Source organism: Takifugu flavidus, chromosome 3 (genome assembly GCF_003711565.1).
Source record: "Takifugu flavidus isolate HTHZ2018 chromosome 3, ASM371156v2, whole genome shotgun sequence".
Lineage (NCBI taxonomy): Eukaryota > Metazoa > Chordata > Actinopteri > Tetraodontiformes > Tetraodontidae > Takifugu > Takifugu flavidus.
Window position 1 is genome coordinate 6,954,738 of NC_079522.1, and position 22,952 is coordinate 6,977,689.

Here is a 22,952-nt window from a genome sequence, read left to right on the forward strand (position 1 = left end):
CAATCTAATCTCAGCTGTTGCACCAAGCCACTGAAACTATTCAACAGAACAGAACCCGTCCAGCGCGTTGACTTTTTAGCTCACTTGCTACAAAGTCAATAATCGGGCCTATTTGGCAGCGATACTCATTGACGGAGAGCTAAATGGTCAAAAAAAAGGTGTAAAGTTGTTGAGAGCTCCGACCTAAATGACCCGCAGTCGAGTGGAGTAATTCCCAGCCACATGACCCCGGTCTTTCCCAGGCCCTTATTATATTTGAGCAAGACCCAGACTAGGCTAGCAGATGATTACTTCCAGGGGTCCTGGAGGGTCCTTGACCCTGATTATTGTGGATATGAAGGATCACGGGCGGCGGCAGTCACATGAAGGAAAATACCCCGTCATCCCCCCGTCCGATCCCCGAACAAACATCCCACCGCCAGTCAGCGCTCTTTTGTCCCGCATGTCTCCGACTCCACCGCGCCTCAGCTCCAGCACCTTTTCCAACGTGCTGAAATGCACGCGATGACCTTTGATTCTGACTCCGTCGAGACGTCGTTTATGTGCATAAGGAGATGATAATTAAATGCCCATCTCACACTTATACACTCATATATGCAGAGGGTAGCTCCCGCCAGGTAGTCCACTACCTCCACCATCAGAGCCCCATGCATATAAGCTTATGCCACTCAAATGTCAGCTTAAAGAAAAATCTCATTGCTGCCAATAATCGCTGCGTGATGTTGGGAACGACACAAAAGGTTAATCTGTGCTGTGTTTTTCATGTCGTAACATGAGTCACATGACTGCAAAATGGTATTGTCGTTGTTTTAAATACAGCCCCTTGTGCTACTAGGCCGCTCTACTCTTCCACTGTTGGACATGCTAAATTTCATTAGCATTAATAAGCGGATCCTTAATAATGAAAGATGCTGTAAAACGAGAGTGCGCGTGTTGACTTTGGTGCCGCTCATTCACAGCTGCACTTTTTAAAAATGTTTTTAAAATTAAATTCTTTCCTTTTCATTAGCTATAAATCTGTCAATTCCCTGATACGACGTTTGAGTGATGCACAATGTATAGAAAGCCCGCCTGATTCTCTTTGTCTGATTGTAGGCTTTTGTTTAATTGATGGTAGCATTTAAACAAAGGCTCCCTGTGTTTCTGCACGACCTCGGGCTCTGCCGTTTAAGAGTCTTCAGCTTATCCGAGAGGAATTTTCCTGTGAGAGGAACGTCAAAATGTCTGATCTTCAATCAGCAATCCATCAATGCAGTTTCAAAACATTTTAATAACCCCCCCATCTTTTCTGCCTTTTCTTTCTCCAGGGTGCCAACATTGACGAGCCATGTGCGGGATTGGACTGCAGCGGCGGATGCCGGTGCAACCCAGAGAAAGGCAGCAGGGTGAGTTGCTGTTGCCGCGGCGCAGAGCGCTCCTCTTCGGCGGAATCTGCAACACGACAGATGTTGAGATCGAATTGTTATTTAGCAATCGAGTAGCAACAATGTGGGCTTAGTAGAGGCCAATAGTAGGGTCCGTTTATTAAGATAAGAGAACATATACCAACGCCTTCCACCTGTCCGCCGTCTGATTTATGGCTTGTCTTTTCTATATTCCTGCTTTTTCCATGCACATTCCTGCACATTAACAAGCACCCATAAATGCCTCAGCGGCATCGGGTCACAGGTGATGGCTGTAGGGTCGATCTTTACTGTACCGGTAATATGACACTGAAGGTGTCGGTTTTTGGAGTCGAGGGCTCGCTGCCCTTCCCTTGTGGGAAACCCATTCTGATATCACAGCATTTAGACCCCAAATCCTGGTCACGGCTGCCTGCTTTTTTGGTTTTCTGCTGCGATAAGGCCACGATAATAAAAGCAATTCGTTTGACAAATAGAGGCAAACCTGACGTGTATGTACCACTTCAACTAAAACCAGACGGCAAGCTACACGCCGCAGCTCGATCTCTTCAGCCTTTAGCCAAACAGCAATTACTGTCTGACTCAGAAGGCTGCACTTACGGCCTGCCTACTGTATGCCAGGCGAGCTAAATAACACGCTATTGGGTGAGCGAGCCTGTAGGTAAATAATATAGCTCAGGTAATATACAGACCCCTGTTGAAAGCCCCCTGTTAGGTTTAAATGACACAGCTGTGGCTGCATTACTATCTTTAGCTGTTACTATGGGGAGATGTTTCAGCACTAAGGTGCCCATTTAGTGTCTCTTTCAGTTTTACTTTTGCACATAGACGTTAGTGAGGTCCATATCCCAGCTGTTAAGTGTGGGAAGAGGAGGAACAGAGAATCATATTGATAAAAAGGTTTTTCACACATAGCCCTAATTGGCCTTAATACACTGGAATACATTTGATCTTCATTTGATACATGGCTCAGGCTTGCCTGACTGTGGAAGGCGCAACATTGGAGCGTCGTCATTACTTCTCGAGACAGACGGCTGCGCTGACATGTCAAGACTTAACAGAATGATCTGAAATATTTCCTCCCAATAAATGTAGTGTGACAACAAACATCCGGTAATAATGGGTGGAACAAACACGCCTCTTGTCAATTTTGTGTCTCAAACGCGGATAAACTGAGCTTTTATTAGCAGCAGATTGATGGTGTCCCTCTGAACTCCCCCGTCAATGCCTTGGAAAGACTCCGCTCCCTGCTGGATGTTAGGTCCCGTCCCAGGGGAAACGCAGGAAAGATGGCGCGTGTTGGTTTTCATTATCAACAGCCACGGGCTCTCAGTGTGGCTTAGGCTTTAAATCCTGAGACGCTGTGTTTAGGAGCTCTTATTAACATGTTTTACTTTCCCGGCTTCATTTTTGTGTCACACTGGATCCATTAGGTCCAATAACATCCGCTCCCACCCAGTAAACCCCTGCAGGTCAAAGGGCAACGTTAGGGATGACAGGATGGTTTGTGCGTGTGCAAACAGTGGTTAGGTCAACATGTTGAAGAGCTTTTCAAGTTGCAAGAGGGCAGGAAGTATGTACTTTATTGAATTTTGCCAGAGCCCCATCTGTGTAAATCAGACCTTCCCAGTTTGTGACGGTTTGAAGACCAGCAGCTCTCGCCTGGCCGGCGCGTCTGCTGACGTCAGTGGCGGCATTTCGGTTGCAGAAAGCCTCCCAAAAGTCAAAGCAGGAAGAAACACAACAAGAACATGAGTAAGAATTAGCAATAATCCTAATATTATCCTCTTATTCAGCACCAAATGACCAGGCGATGATCAGCTAGCACGGAATACAGGTTTCAGCAGGTCATGCAGACTCCAAAAGTTGAGTCAGAGGAGCAAGAGTCTGAAAGCAAATTGGAGGCAGGTAGTTGTCAAAAGACAGGCAGGAATATAGGGGACCAGATGGATTCCAGAAGCAAGTGCCATCTGGGTCTGTTCACAACTGAAAATCTATGTGGAGCAAATATTTAAAAAAATTTGGCAGCATCTCATCAGATGATCAGATTGAGGAGTACAGACAGACACACTCAGGTTGCGCAGATAAGCTGCATCCGCAACAGCGTGACATTTACACAAGCAGGAGGTATAACTTTGCCAGCTCTCTCTCCCTCTCCTCCCTCTCTCACCCAATGCATCCTCTAATGTGTTGTGTTTTCAAGCCCGTCTAGGTTTTGCTGAGTGGGCGCTCGCCTGTGTGTTTTAGGGTTTACACGTATGGCTACTTCTGCGTGTTTCGTTTGCCACGTATGTAGGGTGATGTGCGCACCAGATGGAAGGCCAGAACATTCTTATCACCCACATCCTGGGCCCCTGCATGGCATTTAATCTACGGGCTGTCCCTCCTGTCTGAGCAGGAGTCTTAATATGGTGGTGTCCTTTGTTTGGGTTTCTTCGTAGAACAGTAGCCCTAAAATCAGCCCTAAAATCTAAAATGCCTCAAAGAAGAAGTCTGAAATGATGCATGGATGCAGGTTATATTTGAACACACACATACGTCTGCCTTCCCCTGACCCTCTGGTCTATTCTGGTCTTTGTGTTGTCTGTGAACTCTGACCTTTATAGACTCAACTCTGTGCTTGTTGACTTAATAAGAGGACCAGGGTTCAGGGTGTGTGTCTGTGTGTTAGAGATGCTCTCTTTGTTCTTTTTTGAGTGTGTCTTATATCCTTTCGTGTACTACTGCAACTGCTGCATCGTTCTTAATTTTCTGGTACACGCTACTGCCCTCTGGTGGCGGGTTTCTGTCATTTAAAAAAATCTGCTTGCGCACTGGGCATGATGAGTTGATTATTTTATGATTAACATAAAAGAAAACAAGGACTGTGAGAAGAGTATAGAAATAAGTCAAAAATCTCTGAGCACACTAATCTGATCTCGATCTAATGATTGAAACACACACATATACAAACAGACATAGAGAAATGTGCAGAACTGCTTATTAATGATTTTATAGGTTCTGCTTATTTGATGCCAGGATGACTGTAAACTCATTTATGACATTCCCCCACACAAATCTGTTGTAAATATCCTTTTCTTTCTCCCTTATAATCACAAACTCAGCAGTTAAACAGGTGTAACTTGTAAATGTGCTGCACTTTGAGAACCAGAGGGAGAATTTTAATAAGCACGTTTGGAATACTCAAATAAGTAAAAAACTTGCGATGGATCGAAAAGTTTAGCATCTTCAGAAATTGTGTCTTGACACTCAATTTCAGACAAAATAGAGCGTCAAGACACAATATGTGAAGATGCTAAATCTGTGCACATTTGCCCAGCACGGACGAGTGCGAGAGGAATCCAAATCCCTAGCTAACCAAACACAGCTGGACGGAGCTCGACTTCGCCCAGGTCTCCGCCGCCCATCGGGCTCGCCGCATTTTTCTGTGAAACATGTTGTTTTTGCTTGTATCTGGCATCTGGCTTTGTTTAGTCGTAGCTGATACCGACCCTGATGCGGAACCCAGTTGGTTCCAAAACACCCACGCTTTATTTCTACTGAAAATGCTCCCGGCAACCGGGCAATCTTAAACACGACCAGTGAATGCACAGTTTGCTTTACAAAACCACGATTTAGCTAAAAACGTAGCTACATTAAAATAAATGGGTCGGTGTGATTGTCGTCTGACTCGGCTGTCACATCTGTTCATTGCTCTTTAAAGGTCTTAAACGAGTCTTACGTACCAATTACATGTGCTGTTAGTGCTTGGTGCTTGTCGTCACCTGAGGCTAGTTTTTTGTTGTTGTTGTTTCAGCCTCAATTGCACTGTTTAGCTAAAGTAAAGGAAAAACGTATATTTAGGGCTGATCCGGACCAGGATCACCTGGGAAGTGATTAAAAAACCTGATTAAAAGACAACAAACTGCAGCACTCTCCCAGCTAACTTCCTGTCTGACAGCTGACAAAACAGCACGACTTTATGACATCATCACCGTGGGACAGCGGGACCCACTCCCCATTAATGGGGCTTTTACTGAAGGGGAAAGCACCTGGAGGAAAACAGAGAACAGGTTGTTTGCTTAATGGCGGCCATGGCGCGAGCAGATGAGGCGCAGAGGACGGGTGGGAATCCGTCTGAGGGAGCACAAAGGTAGTGAAAACAAAAGATTTGGGAAACTAGGAAAGAATGTTGCTGCGATGAGAAAACAGGCTCACATTTTACCCACTGATATCGTCCTTTGCTCCTTTTCAGAAAACACCACACCGAAGTCGGAACTGGTTTCTGTTTTTTCGGGTGTTTTTTTTATTATTTAGAAAAGGCAGAAACTTGAACAGATTTCAGGCTTTTCTGTTTACAATCTCCCAAAAAAGTCAGAATGGTCATGGTGGCAAAAAATATATAAGACAAAACCTAAAAAAGGAGAATAAAACGGCAGAGAACAATGTAGATACTGGAGCTTGTTCGTCTTATACCATGTCTCTTGGATGGACCAAGAGAAATAAAGATACAATAATGTCATGATACACACACACACGCACACACAGAGACACACACACAGAGTAATTAAATGTAGATCCATAGAGCCAGTGTTTCCATCCCAGCCCCCTCTGTGTAGGTCACATCAAAGTCCTCCAGTGAGCATGTGGTGTGACAGCTAAAATCTTCCCCCAGCACCCTTGATGCTGAAAACAATGCCCCCTGATAAACCCTCACAGGGCCTGAGGGTGTGTGTATCCGTGTTTGTACTCCCGTGTGCTGGCCGACGGCGCACACACACACACACCGGTTTTTCACATGCTTGGCCACTAGAATCTGTCTGTCCAAGCACTCTCCTCTATCAGGAAATGAGGTAGGCCCGATGGGAGCAATAAGTCCAGAGAGCTTAGTGACCCAGAATAGGCTCCATTGTGCCCTTTGTACTGGAGGGGATTTGGGCCTACAAACTGACCAGTCTGCTGGAAGGTGATGTGGATGGAAGGTCTGGAAGAGATAGGCGGAGACCCGTCGGACTGGCATGAAAACAGAGCGGGACGCCAATTGGCAAGAGTTGGCTTATTGGCCGCTTCTGATCGTTTTGCTTGAATCCAAACTCCCGAGCATTTGCATCCGCTCCCTCACGAGCCACCAGGCAGCCCAACCTTCAGCACCTGGCGTCACTTCCGGCCTGAAGTACTCGCAGGGCTTGACGGTACCTTTGTGCCCCGTTAGCATGAACGCGTCGAGAGCACCCCTGAGCCGAGACTCGCTGCGGCGAATTATCCTCACTGTGTTGATGCAAAGCTGGTTTAAGGTTGGCAGTTTTGCAGATTAGAGGCTGGTAAGTCCAAAAAGCATTCAGCGCTCGCTCCGCTAAGTTTACCTCGACTCACACTTCAACCTTCACCATTCGCATCATGGCAGGCTGACGAAGTGTGTGCACGGACCCCCTCCGGCCCTCTGGAAATATGTGTACTGCTACATACAGAATCAAATAGAAGACATGTTGGGGGGCAGTTAAACGGGAAAATAGCAGGCTTTTCAGAAAGGGTGATGAGACAGAGACGGACTAGTGTGAGAGAAAGTGGAGCCGTGCATATTTTCCCCAGGTGAAACCAGGTGTGACTGCCAGTGTGAGCCAGACAGCTCCAGTAGGTCCGCCCTCAGCTACCACAGCCCTGTCATTACTATTACCTGCATGCCCTCAGGTCATGTGACACACACGGGCACGTGTGCACGCACATACACACTGTGGTCGAGGCTAATCCAGTATGATTTATCATTTGTATGATGTCATATCAAAGAGGAGCAACTAAGAGAAGGAACACTCCTCATTAGCTATTAAGGGCAAATGTTCTGCATGTCAATTTACGAGCACATCATATTTCTTTATAAAATACACTTTTAGTGGGAGTTTCTGTGGTCCAGATTTTGGTTGTGTGTATGCGTGTGCATGGAACTCATAGAGGAGTATGTGATCCTTTACCTGGTGCACAATGACGGGGCCTGTCGGGCCTCTGTGCATGTGCACATGGTGTGTGCACATGTCACTATAAATACCTTGTAAATATAAAACGGCACTTGTTTATTTACCTTGTTAACATAATCATATGTTGTTGTTTTTATGCGTTTTCTTGTAAACTGTTAATCTGTTTATAGGTCGACTTGAATGATATATTTCCCTTTGAGCTGAACATCTGCACATCTCCTACTTTTCCTGCCTTCATCTGCATCCTCATTCTCTCCCGTGTTATACTGTTGAAATAAATATTCAAATAATTGTCATTTATGAGCAATATTTTAATATTGTGTTCTGCTGTCATCCTGTGGTGAGAATCGGTAAAGCAGCATGCGCCTCACAACCGGATAAACTCTTTGCAAACAGGAAAAAAATAATCTTTTTGTTTTGAGTGATTTCTCTGGACAAAACACCAAGTTGGTGTTTGAAACAAACTGGACTTTTAGGATTAATTTAACAGTACTAAAAGTTGTATGGTGGTTTAAAATACTAGATGATCTCATCATAAAAGTATTGATTTTATTTTCAGCCTATGAACTACTTCCATGCCAGGACAACCTTTACAAAATATGAGCATGTCTGTTTTTTATGTTCTTTTGTAGGGTCGTCCAGGACTTCTTGGTGAAGGTGGTACAAGGGGAGGAGAAGGGCCATCTGGGAACCCAGGGCATCCTGGACCTAAAGGAGAAAAAGGCCACTCTGGATTAAGAGGACCATCTGGTCCGAAAGGAGACAAGGTGCGTTTTATAGACTTTATTTTTTTTTGGTCATGTGACGCCAATAACCAAGTAGTACCATATTTCTAACACCAGGGGGTGCTATTTATCAAATGGTAAATTAACAGTATGGATTATTTTCATCTTTAGGGTCCTATGGGTGTCCCTGGGTTTCAAGGAAATGATGGCGTGCCTGTAAGTAAAAAAATAAAGACAATATTTTAAAATGAAAACTTAAATTGGACTTAAATTCTACCTGAATTCTGGATATTTCCAGGAGGATGTTATGGAATTTAGTGCATCCTTTGCATTTCTTCCTCCGTTGATTTTTCATAGGGTCACCCTGGTCTGGAGGGTGGCAGGGGACCACCAGGTGTAGATGGCTGTAACGGGACAAGAGGAGAGCCTGGAGACCCAGGTTATGGGACAGGTGGACCTGGATATCCCGGGCCTGCTGTGAGGACAAACCTTTACTCGATTTGTTTTATTTTATGTATTTGACAGGTTGACTGTGACTGTATGCAATGGACTGAAGGGACATTATTGTCACCATTTCCTCCATTAGGGGCCTTCTGGGATAAAGGGTCAGAAAGGTGAACCTATCACCGTCTCAGATGGCAGCATCACAGTAAGATTTCCTCAGCAACATTTGCTACGTCCGCGTGTCTATAAGTTGGCTTTTTCAATGTACGTCACGTCTAAAAGAAATATGTTGTTTTACAGCAGACAGGGGCTTCCTGTTTTGTTGATTTTATGACAGATTTCGTGAAATAAACCCAGATGTAGACAAGATTAAGACAGCAAATATTATATCACATTTTCGTGAACTGCCATTGCAAATCAATGTAACTTCAGCATTACCGGTTCTGTACAGCAGGTGGCGCTGCAGTAGCTTGAACGCTAATCTATAAACTGACGCCTGTGTGCCTTTTTATTTTAATCAAAAGTGAACTCAGTAGTGTAGTTTTATAAACTTTCCATGTCCCACTGTGTCTTTGTCCCGCAGGGATTACCGGGTGCGCGAGGACAAGACGGGCAGCCTGTAAGACCTTCACTCTTCTTCTGCAACAACAGAATCGGTTTGCTTTTTGTTAAAGGTTTAAATTAATGAGACGTGCCATTGGTTTCTGCAGGGTATCCGAGGCCCTGACGGTCCACCTGGGTTTGCAGGTCCCCGAGGCCCTGAGGGATTTTCTGTATGTAATATATCACTGTCATTTCTGGCAAAAAAGATTCTCTTTGTCTTAACGTGATTTCAAACCTTTCCGTCCGTCTTCAGGGCCCACCTGGCCCCCCTGGTCCCCCGGGACAAAAGGTGTGTAACTTAACAACTGTTATAATATTGACATGACGGCAGAGTTTTGCAGTTTAAATGTGTTTTTGTGTCTTCAGGGCAGCCGTAGCGACGGGTATCAAGGAGAGAAAGGAGACAAGGTACGCTTGGTTTGCTGCAGAGCTAAAGCTGCGGCATCTGTCTGTCACCCTTCACCCTCCCCCATCGCTCCTTTCTCTGGCGAATGAGTTTGTCTGCACGTTTTTTGACATGATGCGCATGTAAAGATCTGTCTGTCGGTGGCTTAACAACCTGTAACTCTGCCATCCTTCCTCCCCTCCACCCTCCGCCCGCTGTTTGATTGACATGCCTGTTGTTACGTCTCTTCTCTGTATGATAAAAAAGGACCACCTGGTGGAACACAAGCAAGCATCCCTCAGGCCTGACATTCTGTTTTGGTTAAATCAACCTAAAATCTAAAAAAAAAAAAGGGACTTGTTTGTGATTTACCCGGTGGCAGCACATACTTGTTTTTCCCCTCAATGTTGAGTGACAGCTCGGAGATTTCCTCCTAAAATCTCCTAAAAAAGAGAGATTTATTCGTGTAGTATCCTCTTTTGGGTCTGATAACCACCAGAAAGTTCAGCTTAGAATTCCGAGCTGTCGCTCCGGAGGACGACCTGTGGGTTGTAACCGGGTGCTGGAATCACTTGCTCCTTTTCCAACGTTACGCTCCGTTTTCCTCCCCTCACACCGTGGGCATCTGCTGCTGGTGCACTCTGGGACACGTCACCGCCTCCATCTGCTCACCCATCACATTGGAAGAGTACTAACAAGTCACACTGTTCCCACAATGCATGAAAACAACCACTGAGACCAAAGAGTCAAGGCTGGACTGAACGTGGAAAGAGATAGAGTCACTGTTGAGTCTAGATTTTTGGGAAAGGAGGTTACACATCCTCAGTTTGTTTAAATGTCTGTGAATCATCCATCCTTATCGCGATCCACATCACTTCCTGTTTGTCGTAAGGGTTTACATGAAAGGTTTTTTAATCCACAGATTTTTAGACTTTACTTCAACTTAATGTAACAGTTCATAACTAATACTGACGGGATGTTAAAGCAATATTATGGGATGTTAAAGCAATATTCAACATCTGTATTGGTGCGTTGGGGTGCAATAACACTCCTTGCCACCAGGGGCAGTGTCTTATTATGAATCTAAAACCACTTCCTGGGCTCATTGTGGAGATCAGAATCTTAGAGATCAGAAACTTTATTCAATTGGGGGGAAAGTAACGCAGCTCTAGTGCAGTTGATGCCGTTCAAGTCAGTTCTGGTCTTTTTTTTTTTGCTCTATTTTCTCTTCTCCTTTGATTTCACCTTCATCCCCCTCCCAAACAAACACTTCTAGCCGCTAATGGTATGCTATGTGTATTCTGGAATCCAGGGCGACGTGGGTCTTCCTGGACCCAGTGGTACTCCAGGCGATGGGTCACTAAGAAGTGAAAAAATTCTCACTATCCACAAAGGAGATAAGGTAACACAGCAAGGGAAGGATAGGAACGAAAGATGTAGCACCTTGACTTCACACACACACACACACACACACACAGGTTCAAACAGAGTCGGATGTGACGGGGTTATCGATGAACAATGGTGCCCATTGTAACGAGGAAGAGGAGCAGTGATTGCAGCAGATCTCGCAGCTCTGGAGGAAACATAGGAGGGAGGAGAAGAGGTTGGTCCCAAAGTCACCTGGTCGAGCTCCGATCAGGTGCTCAGAATGCTCCCATTCCGATTCCCTCCCTCATTCCTGCTTAAGACCAGCCTCCTCTCCCTCGCTCCTCTCCTCAGGCTGTGCACAACAGCGCGCAGGCCTCAATGTGCCCCCCCCCCCCCCCCCCCCCCCCCCCCCCCGCCCCCTCCTCCCGCGTCTTCATGGCTGTTTCTATTCGCCTCCTTGTTCTCCCCGTCGTCACCGTGACCACTTTGAGCAGCTGTGTCTCCCTTGGTTACGCCGTCCAGGGCGAAGTGGGCTTGCCAGGTGACCCCGGCCAATCGATGGTCAATGGCGCGGTGGAGTTTTCGGGTTTTCCCAAAGGACACAAAGGAACGCAGGTTTGTCGTTGCAGTGTCAAAACCAAGGAACCCCATCAGTAGCCAGCCAGCCCCCCCCTCCCCCCCCCCCACTCGCTCAGCCCCATCACTCCTTCCTGAAACGGTTTCAAACATTGCTCCCCCCTCGTTAAAGTCTTCAACAGCAACTCAGCAGGTGTTTTTTTTAAGAGATCTGTATTTGACCTTCAGTGGCCAAACCAGAACTCCAGGTACTACATGGAAAGACATTAGCATTTTTGGGGGGTTGTTCAATTGTCTGTGCTTAATTTCATTTCTTTTCTGGAAAGGGTCAACCAGGACCGAAGGGACTCAGAGGATTCCCTGGCCTTCCCGGCCGACCTGTAGGTTTTTCTTTCTTTAACAAGACCGAACAAGTAGCTTTGTATCAGTTCATCAGCTCACCCCCCCACCCCACCCCACCCCCACCCCACCCCCGTTCACTCTCAATAGGGACCTTTTGGCTACCGTGGTGAATATGGAGAGAAAGGCATTCCTGGATACCCCGGGGCAAGAGTGAGTAAACTTGAGAAATCACTCCCTACTGATGATTTCTCTAATATTCCCTTGTGGTTGATGTTGGATTTAATACCCCCAAATAACAGGGTGCTCCTGGATTCAACGGGCCTCCTGGCACTCTCGGACAGCAGGTAAGATCTGGAAATATTAGAGGACAAAACACACCTGAAACCCACTACAAATCCAGAATTTGATACCTTAATAATGAAGTACATTTATCCCTTTCTTCCTTTTATAGTCACTATCATAATCTTACTTGACAGAATGCAGCTAGCCCTCTCAAATACGTTTTTTTTCCTGCAGAGTAAATGCGTCTTCTCCGTGCAGTAACATATTTTGTTCATGCCGTAGGGATTTAGAGGTAATCCAGGTTTTCCCGGCCCACCAGGATACACCGGAAGAAAGGTAAGGTGGCAACGTTTCTGCCACCGTGTTATGTTAAGGCTATTAAAGTTTTTCTTATTACTAGTATGTCTATTGCAATTACGTTGCAATTCACGCGATTGCCAGCAGAGGGAGCCATTGTTTTCTATCTGAATTGTGTTTAAGACGATGATACAAGTGGTGGTCAGTTAATACATGATGGTTAATGTCATGGCCTAGACTAAGATTTTTTTGTTATATTTAGGGAGACCAGGGAGACCCCGGACCACCAGGACCTCCAGCATACGTCAGTAACGCGGGCACTACAGTTCAAGGTAAAATGACACAGAGTCTTAAACACTAATATAGTTAACCAAAACAGCATCCCTGTGTTAATGTCTCTACTCTGACTGGCTGCAGGTCCACCGGGTGATCCAGGATTTAATGGTAATGCCGGAATACCTGGTGATCCAGGATTTCCAGGACTCCAAGGACCACCGGGGCAACCAGGAATTGGTGGTTTTGGTTCAGGTAATGTCAATTCATATGAAGTGTTTAAATAAAAAGTCTTTGTGTGTTTGTAATGTATATAAAAGTTAGCAGAAGGGTAATGGATTCACATTTAACTGCCACTCAGTCATCTCCTCTGTCACATATCCAGGTTCTGGTCAGGCGGGTTTTCCAGGAACCCCTGGTCCAAAGGGTGAAAAGGGTAATCCGGGCGAATTAAGTTATGCCTCTGAAGGTGCCCCTGGCAACCGTGGACTCCCTGGACCTGTTGGCCTTCCTGGACCTCCTGGCCCATCCAGTAAGTTCTCAGATTGAACAAACAAAAATCAGCCTCCTTCACAACAGGACAGGATGGAAAAACCTGAACTCCATCAATATTTTTAACATCATTACAGCCAAGTGAGCATGTTTTGAATTTTCGCTTCTCTTTGACAGATTGAGCTAGATTCCTTGAGGGAAAAGAACTAAACATCACATTTAACAGATTATAATTTTACGCAGCTCTTACAATCTTGACCTACAGCTGAAGTTTTGGTTTTTTTCCCGTTGCCGCGAAATCCCGCTTATCACTAAAAATAAAAATAAAATACACCTTTAAAAAAAAAAAACTAGAAAAAAACTTAAAATCATCGCTGACTATTTTAACTGTCCTCCAATTCTTTGTCGAAGGCCCCTGCGTCATCATTCCAGACCCAGGTAGGTATTCATAAAGGCGGCCATCTGGCAGTATGGTCGCCAGCCGAAATCAAAAAACTAAAGCGGCAGGCACCAATCTTCAGCAGGCACTAGCTTACCTGCCACAACGCTTTCTTTTGCGCTGTAGTTTATAAACGGGGGCTGTGGTAAGTATCGCTGACAGGAGCGAAGGCTGTAACAGGCTTCAGACTTGGATGGGAGGACGTCTCTCTACTCCAAGCTGCTTTTCTTGTTTATGGCCACTAGGTGTCGCCAGCTGTCAAGATAATTCACTGATTTTACATAAACTCGGCAGCCAGTGTTCCAAGAAGGGATTTTGTGTGTGTGTGTGGTGTGTGTGTGTGTGGTGTGTGTGTGTGTGTGTGTGTGTGTGTGCAAAAAAAAATAAAAAATCCAATCTTATTTTTGAGTCTTGAGTACATATTTAATCACTGAGAGTCAAAGGTGATAAATTCTCCTGTTAGTGGCTGCATGCTGCGTGTAGCTCTAAAGTCAATGTAAAATCACTGAATTCTTTGGTACAATTGTTTTTTTTGTTTGTTTTTTTTACCATGAATGCAACTTAAATGAGCGAACGCTCATTATACACGAATAAGCATCTGCCATCTTGCAGCAGCAGCTAAACTCTTTTATAACACATGCTAAAGAAAACACTAATCTCGATCTCACACTGCGATACCAAGCTGCACTGTGCTGGTCCAGAAGCTTGTTGACATTGAAGCAGCAACGATTGTCTTAAAAAAAAAAAAAAGGACAATGAAGTTGCCCAAAGTAACTCACCCGGCGCAGTTCAGCTTCATGCTCACGCTGTGTGACATCCGTAAAACAACGTTCCTGCTGTTTTGGGTTGCCGTCCTCTCATCAAACCCGTTTGCCCAGGTGCAGGTGCCACCACAAGTCAGCCTGGAATTCCAGGACCACCTGGACCAAGAGGAGCACCTGGGAACTCGGGCTATAGAGGAGACAGAGGTAGACGCCTTTCTGTTTCTGTTCACCCCAAACCCGCCGTGTGGCTAATCTGAGCCATCATTCCGTTCCGTGTCCGCTCCGTCCCTCAGGTGATCCTGGGGACTGCGCCTGCCTCGGCGGAGGTACTTCAGGGTTAGCCGGGTCGGTAGGACCACAAGGAAGCAATGGAAGGCCTGGCTACCCAGGAGAAAAGGGTGAGCCTGGGGACTCAGGATCGCCTGGTTTCAATGGTATTCAAGGACCTCCTGTAAGTAGAGCCTTGATTTATTTGGCAGGCTTGGTGCACCCGGTTGAACGGAAGTCTCTTTAAAGCCGGTTCTTTCCTCCGGCAGGGTCGCGCCGGTGACAGGGGCTATTTTGGACGAAAGGGGGAGAAGGGAGCTTCGTATTACCCCAACATAGGTTTCAGGGTGAAAGGAGAGCGTGGAGATCCGGGACCTCGAGGTCCAACGGGTGAAACGGGGAAACCTGGAAGAGATGGACAGTCTGGAAACCCAGGACTCCCCGGACCCCCAGTAAGGACCAGGGTTTTTACAGAATGTCTTTTTATCTGAGAGTTTTTATCTGCAGTTTTCCAAATGAGCGTCTCCCGTCCAGGGTGATGCTGGCTACGGCACGTACGGAGAGAAAGGTTTCTCTGGATTCCCTGGACCTAAGGGTGTACCTGGTGGTCCCGGTGACCCAGGCATCGGCTACCCTGGAACACCCGGTTTCCGAGGAGAGCCGGGAGAGCCTGGTATATACGGTCTACCCGGTCAGCCCGGTTTACCAGGACCAAGAGGTAAGTGAAGCCAGTTCCAGGCCTGTGTGTGTTTGTGTGTCTGTGTGTGTTTGTGTGTGTCTTTGACTAAGGTAGGGTAATAACAGCGAGCACCCAGAAGTGCTTAAACTTCAGGTTTCCTTCTGTAATCATTTAAAAAAAAGTGAATAATTAGTTTATTTAAGGTGAACTTTTGTATTTTGTTTTTCTTTGTCCTATTTTAAAGTGAGTGTGACCCAAAGGTCCTCTAGTGGTCAAATACGAGTCCATGCAATTTTCTCCTCCACAGAACGAGCCTAAAACCAACCTCGACATACGGTAGTTACCATAGCAACATCGTCCTAACATCTTACACCATTAGGGGACATTTTTAGGGGGCAAACAGGTCCAGGTTCATCCCAACTCTCCTGACCGGATGGGACAACGTGGCCCTTGTTGGATTCTTCCTTTACCCAAAGCAGCTTCCTGCCCTTCCTGCCTCGGCCGCAGCAGTTAACTACACAATTAATGGTCTCCATTAATGTGCTTGGACACTTCCTCTGCAGCCAATAATCTGTCATCCATCAACCGCTTCCTGAGTTGAATGATTGTTGCGCAACAATGAAACGCGAATGCTGATTGCGCAACTGTGCTTCTTTTAGTCTCAGAGAAATTAAGATGAAGGGCGAAAAAGGGCCCCATAATGTTGAAAAGATCAGCATCCTTTTGTCCATGTAGAACAGTTTAGTTCGTTTATTATATCCTATATGAGGGGCAATTTCTTGCAAATTAAAAAAAAAAAATCATTTAGTTTGAGATTACAGACTCGAGAATTTGATGACTGATCTTGATGTGGCCGAATATTTCAAAGTCCACATTTAAGTCATGTTTAAAAGTGAAAGCAATTAGCAAAGGCAGCTCTGCCGCCTCCTTGAGACGACCTTTTGCTCTTCTCTGATACTAACGGGTGCAGCAGTGGCCTCCCCCGCGGTGCGAATGTGACACAAATGCTGAACAGTTGATTCATTTTGCTCTTAATATCAAGGTTATTTTCACTCAGGGGGGTGGAGAGGCAAAAAAAGGGGGCCGTAGCAGCGGCCTCTCTTTCTTTGTCTCCTCTCGTTGAGCAGAATAACTGATTTTGATGCACTTTTACGTTGAAGCAGACATTTTATGATGCTTTTTTTTGCCTTAACTGAATGAGCCTTGAATTAATTTTTTTGATTGCTGATAACCATTTGAAAGAAAAAAATTAATTGCTTCATTGGCGCATGCAAATGACCCTGACTGGCTTTGTATGCTCCCTCTCTCTCTCTCTCTTCTCTCTCTTCGAGAAGCTAGATTAGAAGATAGATCTCTAGGATGATCGAAGATCTCAGATCTAAATCCTCTAGCTCTCTGTGGCTCTCTAGAAAAACGATCTCTGTATCTCTCTATCCCTCTCTAGAGAGTCTCTGGGGGAGAGGAGAGAGAGAAAAAAAGAGCAGAAATCGAAGAGAGAGAGAGAGAGAGATAAATATAGCTCTAGCAATCGAGCGAAGAGATAGCTGGAGGAGATACATATATAGACGATCTAGAAGTCTTCTATCCTCTCTCTCTCTCTCTCTCTCCTCTCTCTCTCTCTGTCTGTCTCTCTCTCCCACTCTCTCTCTCTCCTCTCTCTCTCTCTCTCTCCTCTCTCTCTCTCCTCTCTCTCTCTCTCTCTGTCTCTCTCTCCTCTCTCTCTCTCTCCTCTCTCTCTCTCTCCTCTCTCTCTCTCCTCCTCTCTCTCTCTCTGTCTGTCTCTCTCTCCACTCTCTCTCTCTCTCCCCCTCCTCCCTCTATCAATCTCTCTGACCTTCCTTGTGCATGTGTATCTGTCCAGGTGAAAACAGCTGTGGAGGGGTTATTGACGCCGGACAGGGAACGGGTGGGTAACTAACTTTTTATCCACCGGTCAGAGCGAGGAGGAGCTTTTTTTTTTCCCCCTCCATCCAGCCCATCCGACCAGAGACACGGTAGAGCAGCAAGTCCAAGCAGAAGCTTGTCGTAGTTTCATTCCAGTCTTGATCGAGAAATCAGGACATTGATGTGTCCAGTGGGTTTTTCTTTAAACATTTGTGAACATTTTATTGCTGTTCAAGCTTAAATATAACCCCAAAACCCGTCCGGATCGGACCCACAGCTCTAATCGAATGTAGCGCTTTAAATTGACATGGCTAGCTCACCGTCAATCATTTGTTCATGGCGATGCTGATGGAAGCCGCCTGCTCCCTGCATCTCAGGGACTCCACTCTGGCAGAGCCAGTCGATGATTGACAGTGGCGGGGGGGGGGGGGGGGGATTCAACGTCTAACACCACTTCAGGGTAACACCAGCGCTCGTGGGACGGCCCGCAGCGAGCCGTGCTCTCCTCTTCCTCCAATCAAAGCTGCTGAAATCTGGCGCATGTTTTCCTGCCCTGCCTCTGCTAAGTGCTTTTAACCAAGGAGGGGTTGGTGGGCAGAGTTGGGAAGGGGGGGGGGGGGGTAATAAAGCAAACACACCATGGAAAAATACCTTCGCAGTGAAAGATTAACCTTCGCCAGAGCAGAGATGGCGTGAATGGCAACAGACAATCAGAACTGCCAAAGACGCTCATGCGTGAATTCTACAGAGAATCCTCATTAATCTGCAGCCCTCGTGCAACAGAACCAGACCGGAAGCCTCCATTTCACTCGTAGCTAAGTGGAATATTGGATTTATTCACGTCAGAGAGGGCCGAGAACCACACATGTATAGATTCAGGAGATCCTGTCGTGTGTTCACGTGTCTTTGCTAACCTGTGTGTGACTCAACCAGGACAAGTACTGCCCTGCTCCATTCCGGGTGAGATCGGAGACCCTGGTATCCCTGGGATACCCGGACGGCCCGGTATGAAACCTACACTGCTGTAGATTTATGTGGTCGATGATTAAATACTGTTTTAACTGTGCAGATGAAATGTTTCCATGAACTTACTGCAGGTGCGTGAAGCTGTGTCTGTCTGTCTTAGGCCCCAAAGGTCAGCCAGGTTTCCCTGGAGGTTCTGGACGTCCCGGGCTGGACGGTGCCAAGGGGGAAAGGGGAGACCCTGGCTTTGGTGGCCAGCCTGGACCTCAAGGTCAGGAATTCGGAATACGTTTTCAACCTTTAGACCTGAGACAATCACCGTGAAGACTGAATATTTTATTAGAGTTATTCATTATTATGATTGTGCTCCTTGAAATCCTGTTGCACTCTGTCCTCCCCAGGTTTCCCTGGACAAAGAGGTGATCCTGGAGTTCCTGGAATTCCAGGACAGAGTTTCGATGGTCCAAGTGGGAAGGATGGTCTTCCAGGAATTCCTGGAGCCAAGGGCCTGCCTGGAGATGTACTGGGGGCCACATCTGGAAATCCTGGAAGGGACGGTTCACCTGGATTCCCTGGAGATAAGGGTCTACCTGGGACGCCTGGAACTCCTGGATTACCTGGTGGGTAGAACAAACTATTACAATTGTTCAAAAGTTGCATTTCTGATCATTTTATTCCCTCATCAGGTGGGGATGGGCGGAGCGGTGTTCCTGGTTTAAAGGGAGAACGCGGAATTGATGGTTTTCCAGGAATTACTGGCCCACCCGGACCTCCTGGCGAGCCCACTGGCGGCATACCAGGTCGCCCTGGAGCTCCCGGAAATCGGGGACTACCAGGTTCACCAGGTGATGAGCAGGACTCCGGACTCATTTGTTTTGACCAATATCTTTAATTTGTCCACTTCTTTTTCGAGTTGTGTTTGTAAAAAAAAAGAAAGTATTTTCTATTTACTCTTTCACCACTTCCCTTTTACCAGTGTTGTTTCACTCTTCCCTGCTATCACTGCCTTTCTCTCACAATCCTCCAGTTCCAACGCACCAGTTTGTTCTTGTTGTGTACATCAGCTCGGCATCACCCAAAAGAATGTATTCTTCTCCTGTTTTGTCTCTGTTTTTGTCACCTCTCCCTTCTTCCTCCTTTCTTCCCTCCGTCTTATACTCCACCATCATTATCTGCATCCATCCTCTCATCCTTCCATCCCTATCTTGATGTGGGGTCATTCGCTGTCTAGGCTGCCCAGGTGAGATACTCCTCTCCCTCTCCCTCCCTCCATCCGTCCATCCGTCCGTCCCTCCATTCATCCAGCGCTTCTGTCCCTGCGTTATCCAGCTATTAGGCTAAATGCTTTTGCAGTTGTGCTCAAAATATCTGCCTGCTCTCATTTTTTTCATCTGTGCAGCAAAAAAAAAGTCAACCTAAATTAATCTAAGTTTCCAATATCACAATATATTGTAACAACACATTCACAATATTTTTCATAAAGCAATATGAAGTGTTAAACGTGCAAGTGTTGACTCAATAATCCACATGAATCGACTGAAACACTATATTTTTTTAAATATTGTGATATTTGCTTTTGTTGCTCAGGTCCAAACACTAACCCCCATAGTTTATCCACGGCTGAAGAGTTCGGTGCCCAAGCGATTTAACAATGCCGCTTGTTAAATGACAGAAGAGGCATTTGGTGCATTCTTAAAAAGAGTTTCAAGTGTTGTGTTGTGTTGTGTCAGACGAGTCAGCAGACGTCAGCTTAGCTGCATGTGCGTGTTTCCAAAGGACTCTCTTTTTAAGAATGTGGACAGTAACAAGTAGGATGCTAAACTGTAGTGCTAACGTGAGCCATGCTAATTCAGTCCGGAATTGCACTTGACTTTATTCGTAATTTTATTCCAGTGATACATCGATCATGTATGTTTGAGAAAATTAAAGGCACACTTTGTGTCACTGCCTTCACATCCTTCATTTGGAAGTGCAATTGCAGCCTGAAGTACAACAATGTATTGGAACATGCGTAAAAACATGGTTCATTATTGTGTGTGTGGTGCTTGTGTGTACGTTTAGGTTAGCGAAGGTAAGTTTTTTGTAAGCTAGATAGGAATGTGTGCGTAAAAGAATGTTGGTCTGTATTTTTAAATGCTTGTGTTACCCACAATTCCAATTATGACTGCAGTGAAGTTCACCAGTTTTGACTGAAGTCTAACACTGTCTTTTTGTCCATCATCATCCGTTTGCCGCCAGGTTTCCCTGGCAGTAAGGGAGACAGAGGAGATCCAGGTTTTCCAGGGCCCGCTGGAATGAAGGGAACACCAGGACTACCGGGCTTCCCTGGAGGCCCAGGGCCTGCAGGACCCCCTGGACCTCCAGGACCAGGAACTAGAGAGGGAATCCCAGGATTTCCAGGGCGAAAAGGTGGAGTGTTGCTATTTTTTGTCATTAAGAGACACATTATTTCTAACACCAGCTGATTGCTTAACTGTGTCCATCAGGGGAGAGCGGCTTTGGGGGTCTGAGGGGTTTCCCTGGTCTGCCAGGCCGTCCTGGATCCCCAGGATTCCCAGGAGGGAAGGGAGAACCTGGAGGCCCTGGAAGAAATGGACTCCTTGGTGGTCCAGGATACCCTGGACAGAAAGGTTGAGCATCAGTCACCACCCCATAACAACTTCTGACTCAAACCCATTGTCTTAACACTTCAGTGATACCTTTTCTGCAGGTGAAAGAGGGTATCCCGGTCCCCCTGGTTTGCCTTCTCCTCCATTTCCAGCAGAGTTTGTTGAGAAAGGAGAACCTGGAACCCCTGGAAGCAATGGCCTTCCTGGCTTCCCTGGACCCAGAGGTAACACTACAACTCTGTCTCTAAAACTACTAATTCATTACTGAACGTTCTCTCTCTGTGTCTGGCTCCAGGCGACAAAGGTCTGCCAGGCCTGCCTGGCCGTCAGGGTGTACCTGGACTTCCCGGTTTTGCAGAACAGGCCAAGGGGCAACCTGGACAGCCTGGGTTTCCTGGACGCCCTGGAAATCCAGGTTTCCCAGGACCAAAGGGTGAGGCTGGAATCATGGGCTTCCCTGGCTCATCTGGATTAAGGGTAAGAACCTACTACAAACTGAAACATGCATAGTGACCCAGCAAGACTCAGGTTCTGATTGCATCTTTCAGGGTGATGATGGAGCTCCTGGATTACCTGGAGAACCTGGAGGTTATGGTCGACCTGGTAGCAAAGGTGATTTGAAAGCAAATAATGCCAAACAGCCACGACACCATTAGCCTTTAAGCCTTACGGATGAGTGCTCACATGCACAAATACATATTTCCATGATTGATTTGTGACTCAGGTCAACCTGGAGACTTTTATGCCTATCCTGGAGGACCAGGAGCCAAAGGCGAGCGTGGAGATCCAGGTTTCCCAGGTAAGCAACGGCATATTTAGTCTTATTAAACCTACATCTTATCTAAACCTAATAGTGAACTAACTGTTGCATCATAAGGTGCTTTTAATCACAACTTTCATTATTTGTGAATCTTATAATACACCTAGTGTATCTCTCTAGCTTTATTTCAAATAACTGGATTCATTTCCCTCCTCAGGTGGTCGCGGTAATGATGGTGCCCCTGGTGATAATGGTTTTCCAGGAAGCCCAGGTTTTCCTGGAGTGAAGGGAGGTCCTGGTGAAGGGGGACTGCCTGGAGTAACAGGTGAGAACGGAGGTGAGAAGGAGATGCTAGGATTAGATCTTAACCTATTTCCACTCTTCTCTCCACAGGCCCCGTAGGTTTTCCCGGGCCAAAGGGTCAGCCCGGTTTTCCAGGAAGAAGAGGAGCTGATGGTACCCCAGGTCTGCCTGGAGGTCCTGGAGGTCCTGGAGCTAAAGGTGAGACAGTGGACACAGTTTGTGTCTTCGGGTGACACAAGACCACAAACCGGCCAGAACATTTGCTCTGGTTTTGCAGGTCTAAGTGGATCCCCTGGTTTGGATGGACTTAACGGCCTCGGTGGACCCAAAGGCCTCCCTGGAACTCCAGGTACAGACTTCATTATGCCCAAAAAACTAATTGAAACTTGAACTTTCACCAGCAGCTGTTGGGATTGGGGACCACCAAATCCATACCCTAACCCCTAAGCCTGGTCATTTCCTGTTTTCCAGTGAGTCAATTTGAAAACAAGTTTGTTTACAGGTGGGAGTGTAGAAGGTAACCCAGGGGCCCCAGGTATTCCTGGTTTGAAAGGAGAGAGAGGTGTCTCATTCCCTGGAGGTCCAGGTTTTCCTGGATCAAAGGGAGAAAGGGGAGATTCAGGTGAAATAGACCTCGGGAGAGCCAGATTTATTGAAATAAATTAAATTGTTTAATCTAAATCATGTCTGTTTTCATCCTGGGTCAGGTCTTTCTGGACTTCCGGGATTCCCAGGTCGCCCCGGGCCTCCTGGTGAGACTGTTGGGTCAGATGTTCAAGGTCCTCCAGGAGACCCTGGCCTCCCTGGACCTGATGGACAATATGGTGACTACATCACTCTTATATGTATTGATTTGCTTTACTTTACATGATCACTTACCACTCCCATTCTTTCCATTACAGGTTTCCAGGGTCGTCCAGGACCACCGGGCCCACCTGGTCCAGGCACAGCTCAAGGAGACAGAGGTGACTCTGGCCTTCCAGGCTTTCCCGGTTCCCCTGGCAGAAAAGGAGAAGCTGGACTGCCAGCAGGCCCTGGAGTTCCTGGTAGTCCTGGTTTAAAAGGTAAAACGGTGAAATCCAAAATGAAATCCATGTTTGGTTTTTCAACAAAGGAAGGTTGGCCAACCGTTTAATGCATTCTGCG

General features: G+C 46.4%; 1 protein-coding gene and 1 long non-coding RNA gene across 7 annotated transcripts in view; one reads left to right on the top strand and one right to left on the bottom strand.

Moving 5' to 3' along the window:
- The window catches only part of col4a6 (collagen, type IV, alpha 6), a 58,775-nt gene that overhangs the window by 32,214 nt on the left and 3,609 nt on the right, over nucleotides 1-22,952 (top strand). The window contains exons 4-42 of one of the 6 annotated variants that reach the window (XM_057025997.1): nucleotides 1,308-1,385; nucleotides 7,984-8,118; nucleotides 8,248-8,292; nucleotides 8,434-8,553; nucleotides 8,663-8,725; nucleotides 9,104-9,139; nucleotides 9,231-9,293; nucleotides 9,377-9,412; nucleotides 9,490-9,531; nucleotides 11,399-11,491; nucleotides 11,779-11,832; nucleotides 11,942-12,004; nucleotides 12,094-12,138; nucleotides 12,359-12,412; nucleotides 12,636-12,705; nucleotides 12,791-12,901; nucleotides 13,032-13,178; nucleotides 13,550-13,576; nucleotides 14,456-14,545; nucleotides 14,635-14,792; nucleotides 14,878-15,060; nucleotides 15,143-15,326; nucleotides 17,149-17,193; nucleotides 18,105-18,176; nucleotides 18,298-18,405; nucleotides 18,536-18,754; nucleotides 18,821-18,979; nucleotides 20,373-20,543; nucleotides 20,621-20,764; nucleotides 20,845-20,967; nucleotides 21,039-21,220; nucleotides 21,292-21,355; nucleotides 21,468-21,542; nucleotides 21,721-21,828; nucleotides 21,897-22,004; nucleotides 22,084-22,155; nucleotides 22,309-22,428; nucleotides 22,514-22,630; nucleotides 22,709-22,870. In XM_057025997.1, coding sequence (XP_056881977.1) covers nucleotides 1,308-1,385; nucleotides 7,984-8,118; nucleotides 8,248-8,292; nucleotides 8,434-8,553; nucleotides 8,663-8,725; nucleotides 9,104-9,139; nucleotides 9,231-9,293; nucleotides 9,377-9,412; nucleotides 9,490-9,531; nucleotides 11,399-11,491; nucleotides 11,779-11,832; nucleotides 11,942-12,004; nucleotides 12,094-12,138; nucleotides 12,359-12,412; nucleotides 12,636-12,705; nucleotides 12,791-12,901; nucleotides 13,032-13,178; nucleotides 13,550-13,576; nucleotides 14,456-14,545; nucleotides 14,635-14,792; nucleotides 14,878-15,060; nucleotides 15,143-15,326; nucleotides 17,149-17,193; nucleotides 18,105-18,176; nucleotides 18,298-18,405; nucleotides 18,536-18,754; nucleotides 18,821-18,979; nucleotides 20,373-20,543; nucleotides 20,621-20,764; nucleotides 20,845-20,967; nucleotides 21,039-21,220; nucleotides 21,292-21,355; nucleotides 21,468-21,542; nucleotides 21,721-21,828; nucleotides 21,897-22,004; nucleotides 22,084-22,155; nucleotides 22,309-22,428; nucleotides 22,514-22,630; nucleotides 22,709-22,870 — 3,946 coding nt within the window. Of the gene's footprint in view, nucleotides 1-1,307; nucleotides 1,386-7,983; nucleotides 8,119-8,247; nucleotides 8,293-8,433; nucleotides 8,554-8,662; nucleotides 8,726-9,103; nucleotides 9,140-9,230; nucleotides 9,294-9,376; nucleotides 9,413-9,489; nucleotides 9,532-10,820; nucleotides 10,911-11,398; nucleotides 11,492-11,778; nucleotides 11,833-11,941; nucleotides 12,005-12,093; nucleotides 12,139-12,358; nucleotides 12,413-12,635; nucleotides 12,706-12,790; nucleotides 12,902-13,031; nucleotides 13,179-13,549; nucleotides 13,577-14,455; nucleotides 14,546-14,634; nucleotides 14,793-14,877; nucleotides 15,061-15,142; nucleotides 15,327-17,148; nucleotides 17,194-18,104; nucleotides 18,177-18,297; nucleotides 18,406-18,535; nucleotides 18,755-18,820; nucleotides 18,980-20,372; nucleotides 20,544-20,620; nucleotides 20,765-20,844; nucleotides 20,968-21,038; nucleotides 21,221-21,291; nucleotides 21,356-21,467; nucleotides 21,543-21,720; nucleotides 21,829-21,896; nucleotides 22,005-22,083; nucleotides 22,156-22,308; nucleotides 22,429-22,513; nucleotides 22,631-22,708; nucleotides 22,871-22,952 lie in introns of all 6 variants that reach the window. The other 5 variants (XM_057025999.1, XM_057025998.1, XM_057026000.1 and 2 more) reach the window with 5 other exon arrangements.
- Nucleotides 7,881-10,358, bottom strand: LOC130522061 (uncharacterized). Its single transcript, XR_008949537.1, has 3 exons — nucleotides 10,051-10,358; nucleotides 9,881-9,951; nucleotides 7,881-9,781 (listed from the first exon to the last, which is right to left on the bottom strand). It is a non-coding gene; the product is annotated as an uncharacterized LOC130522061 (long non-coding RNA).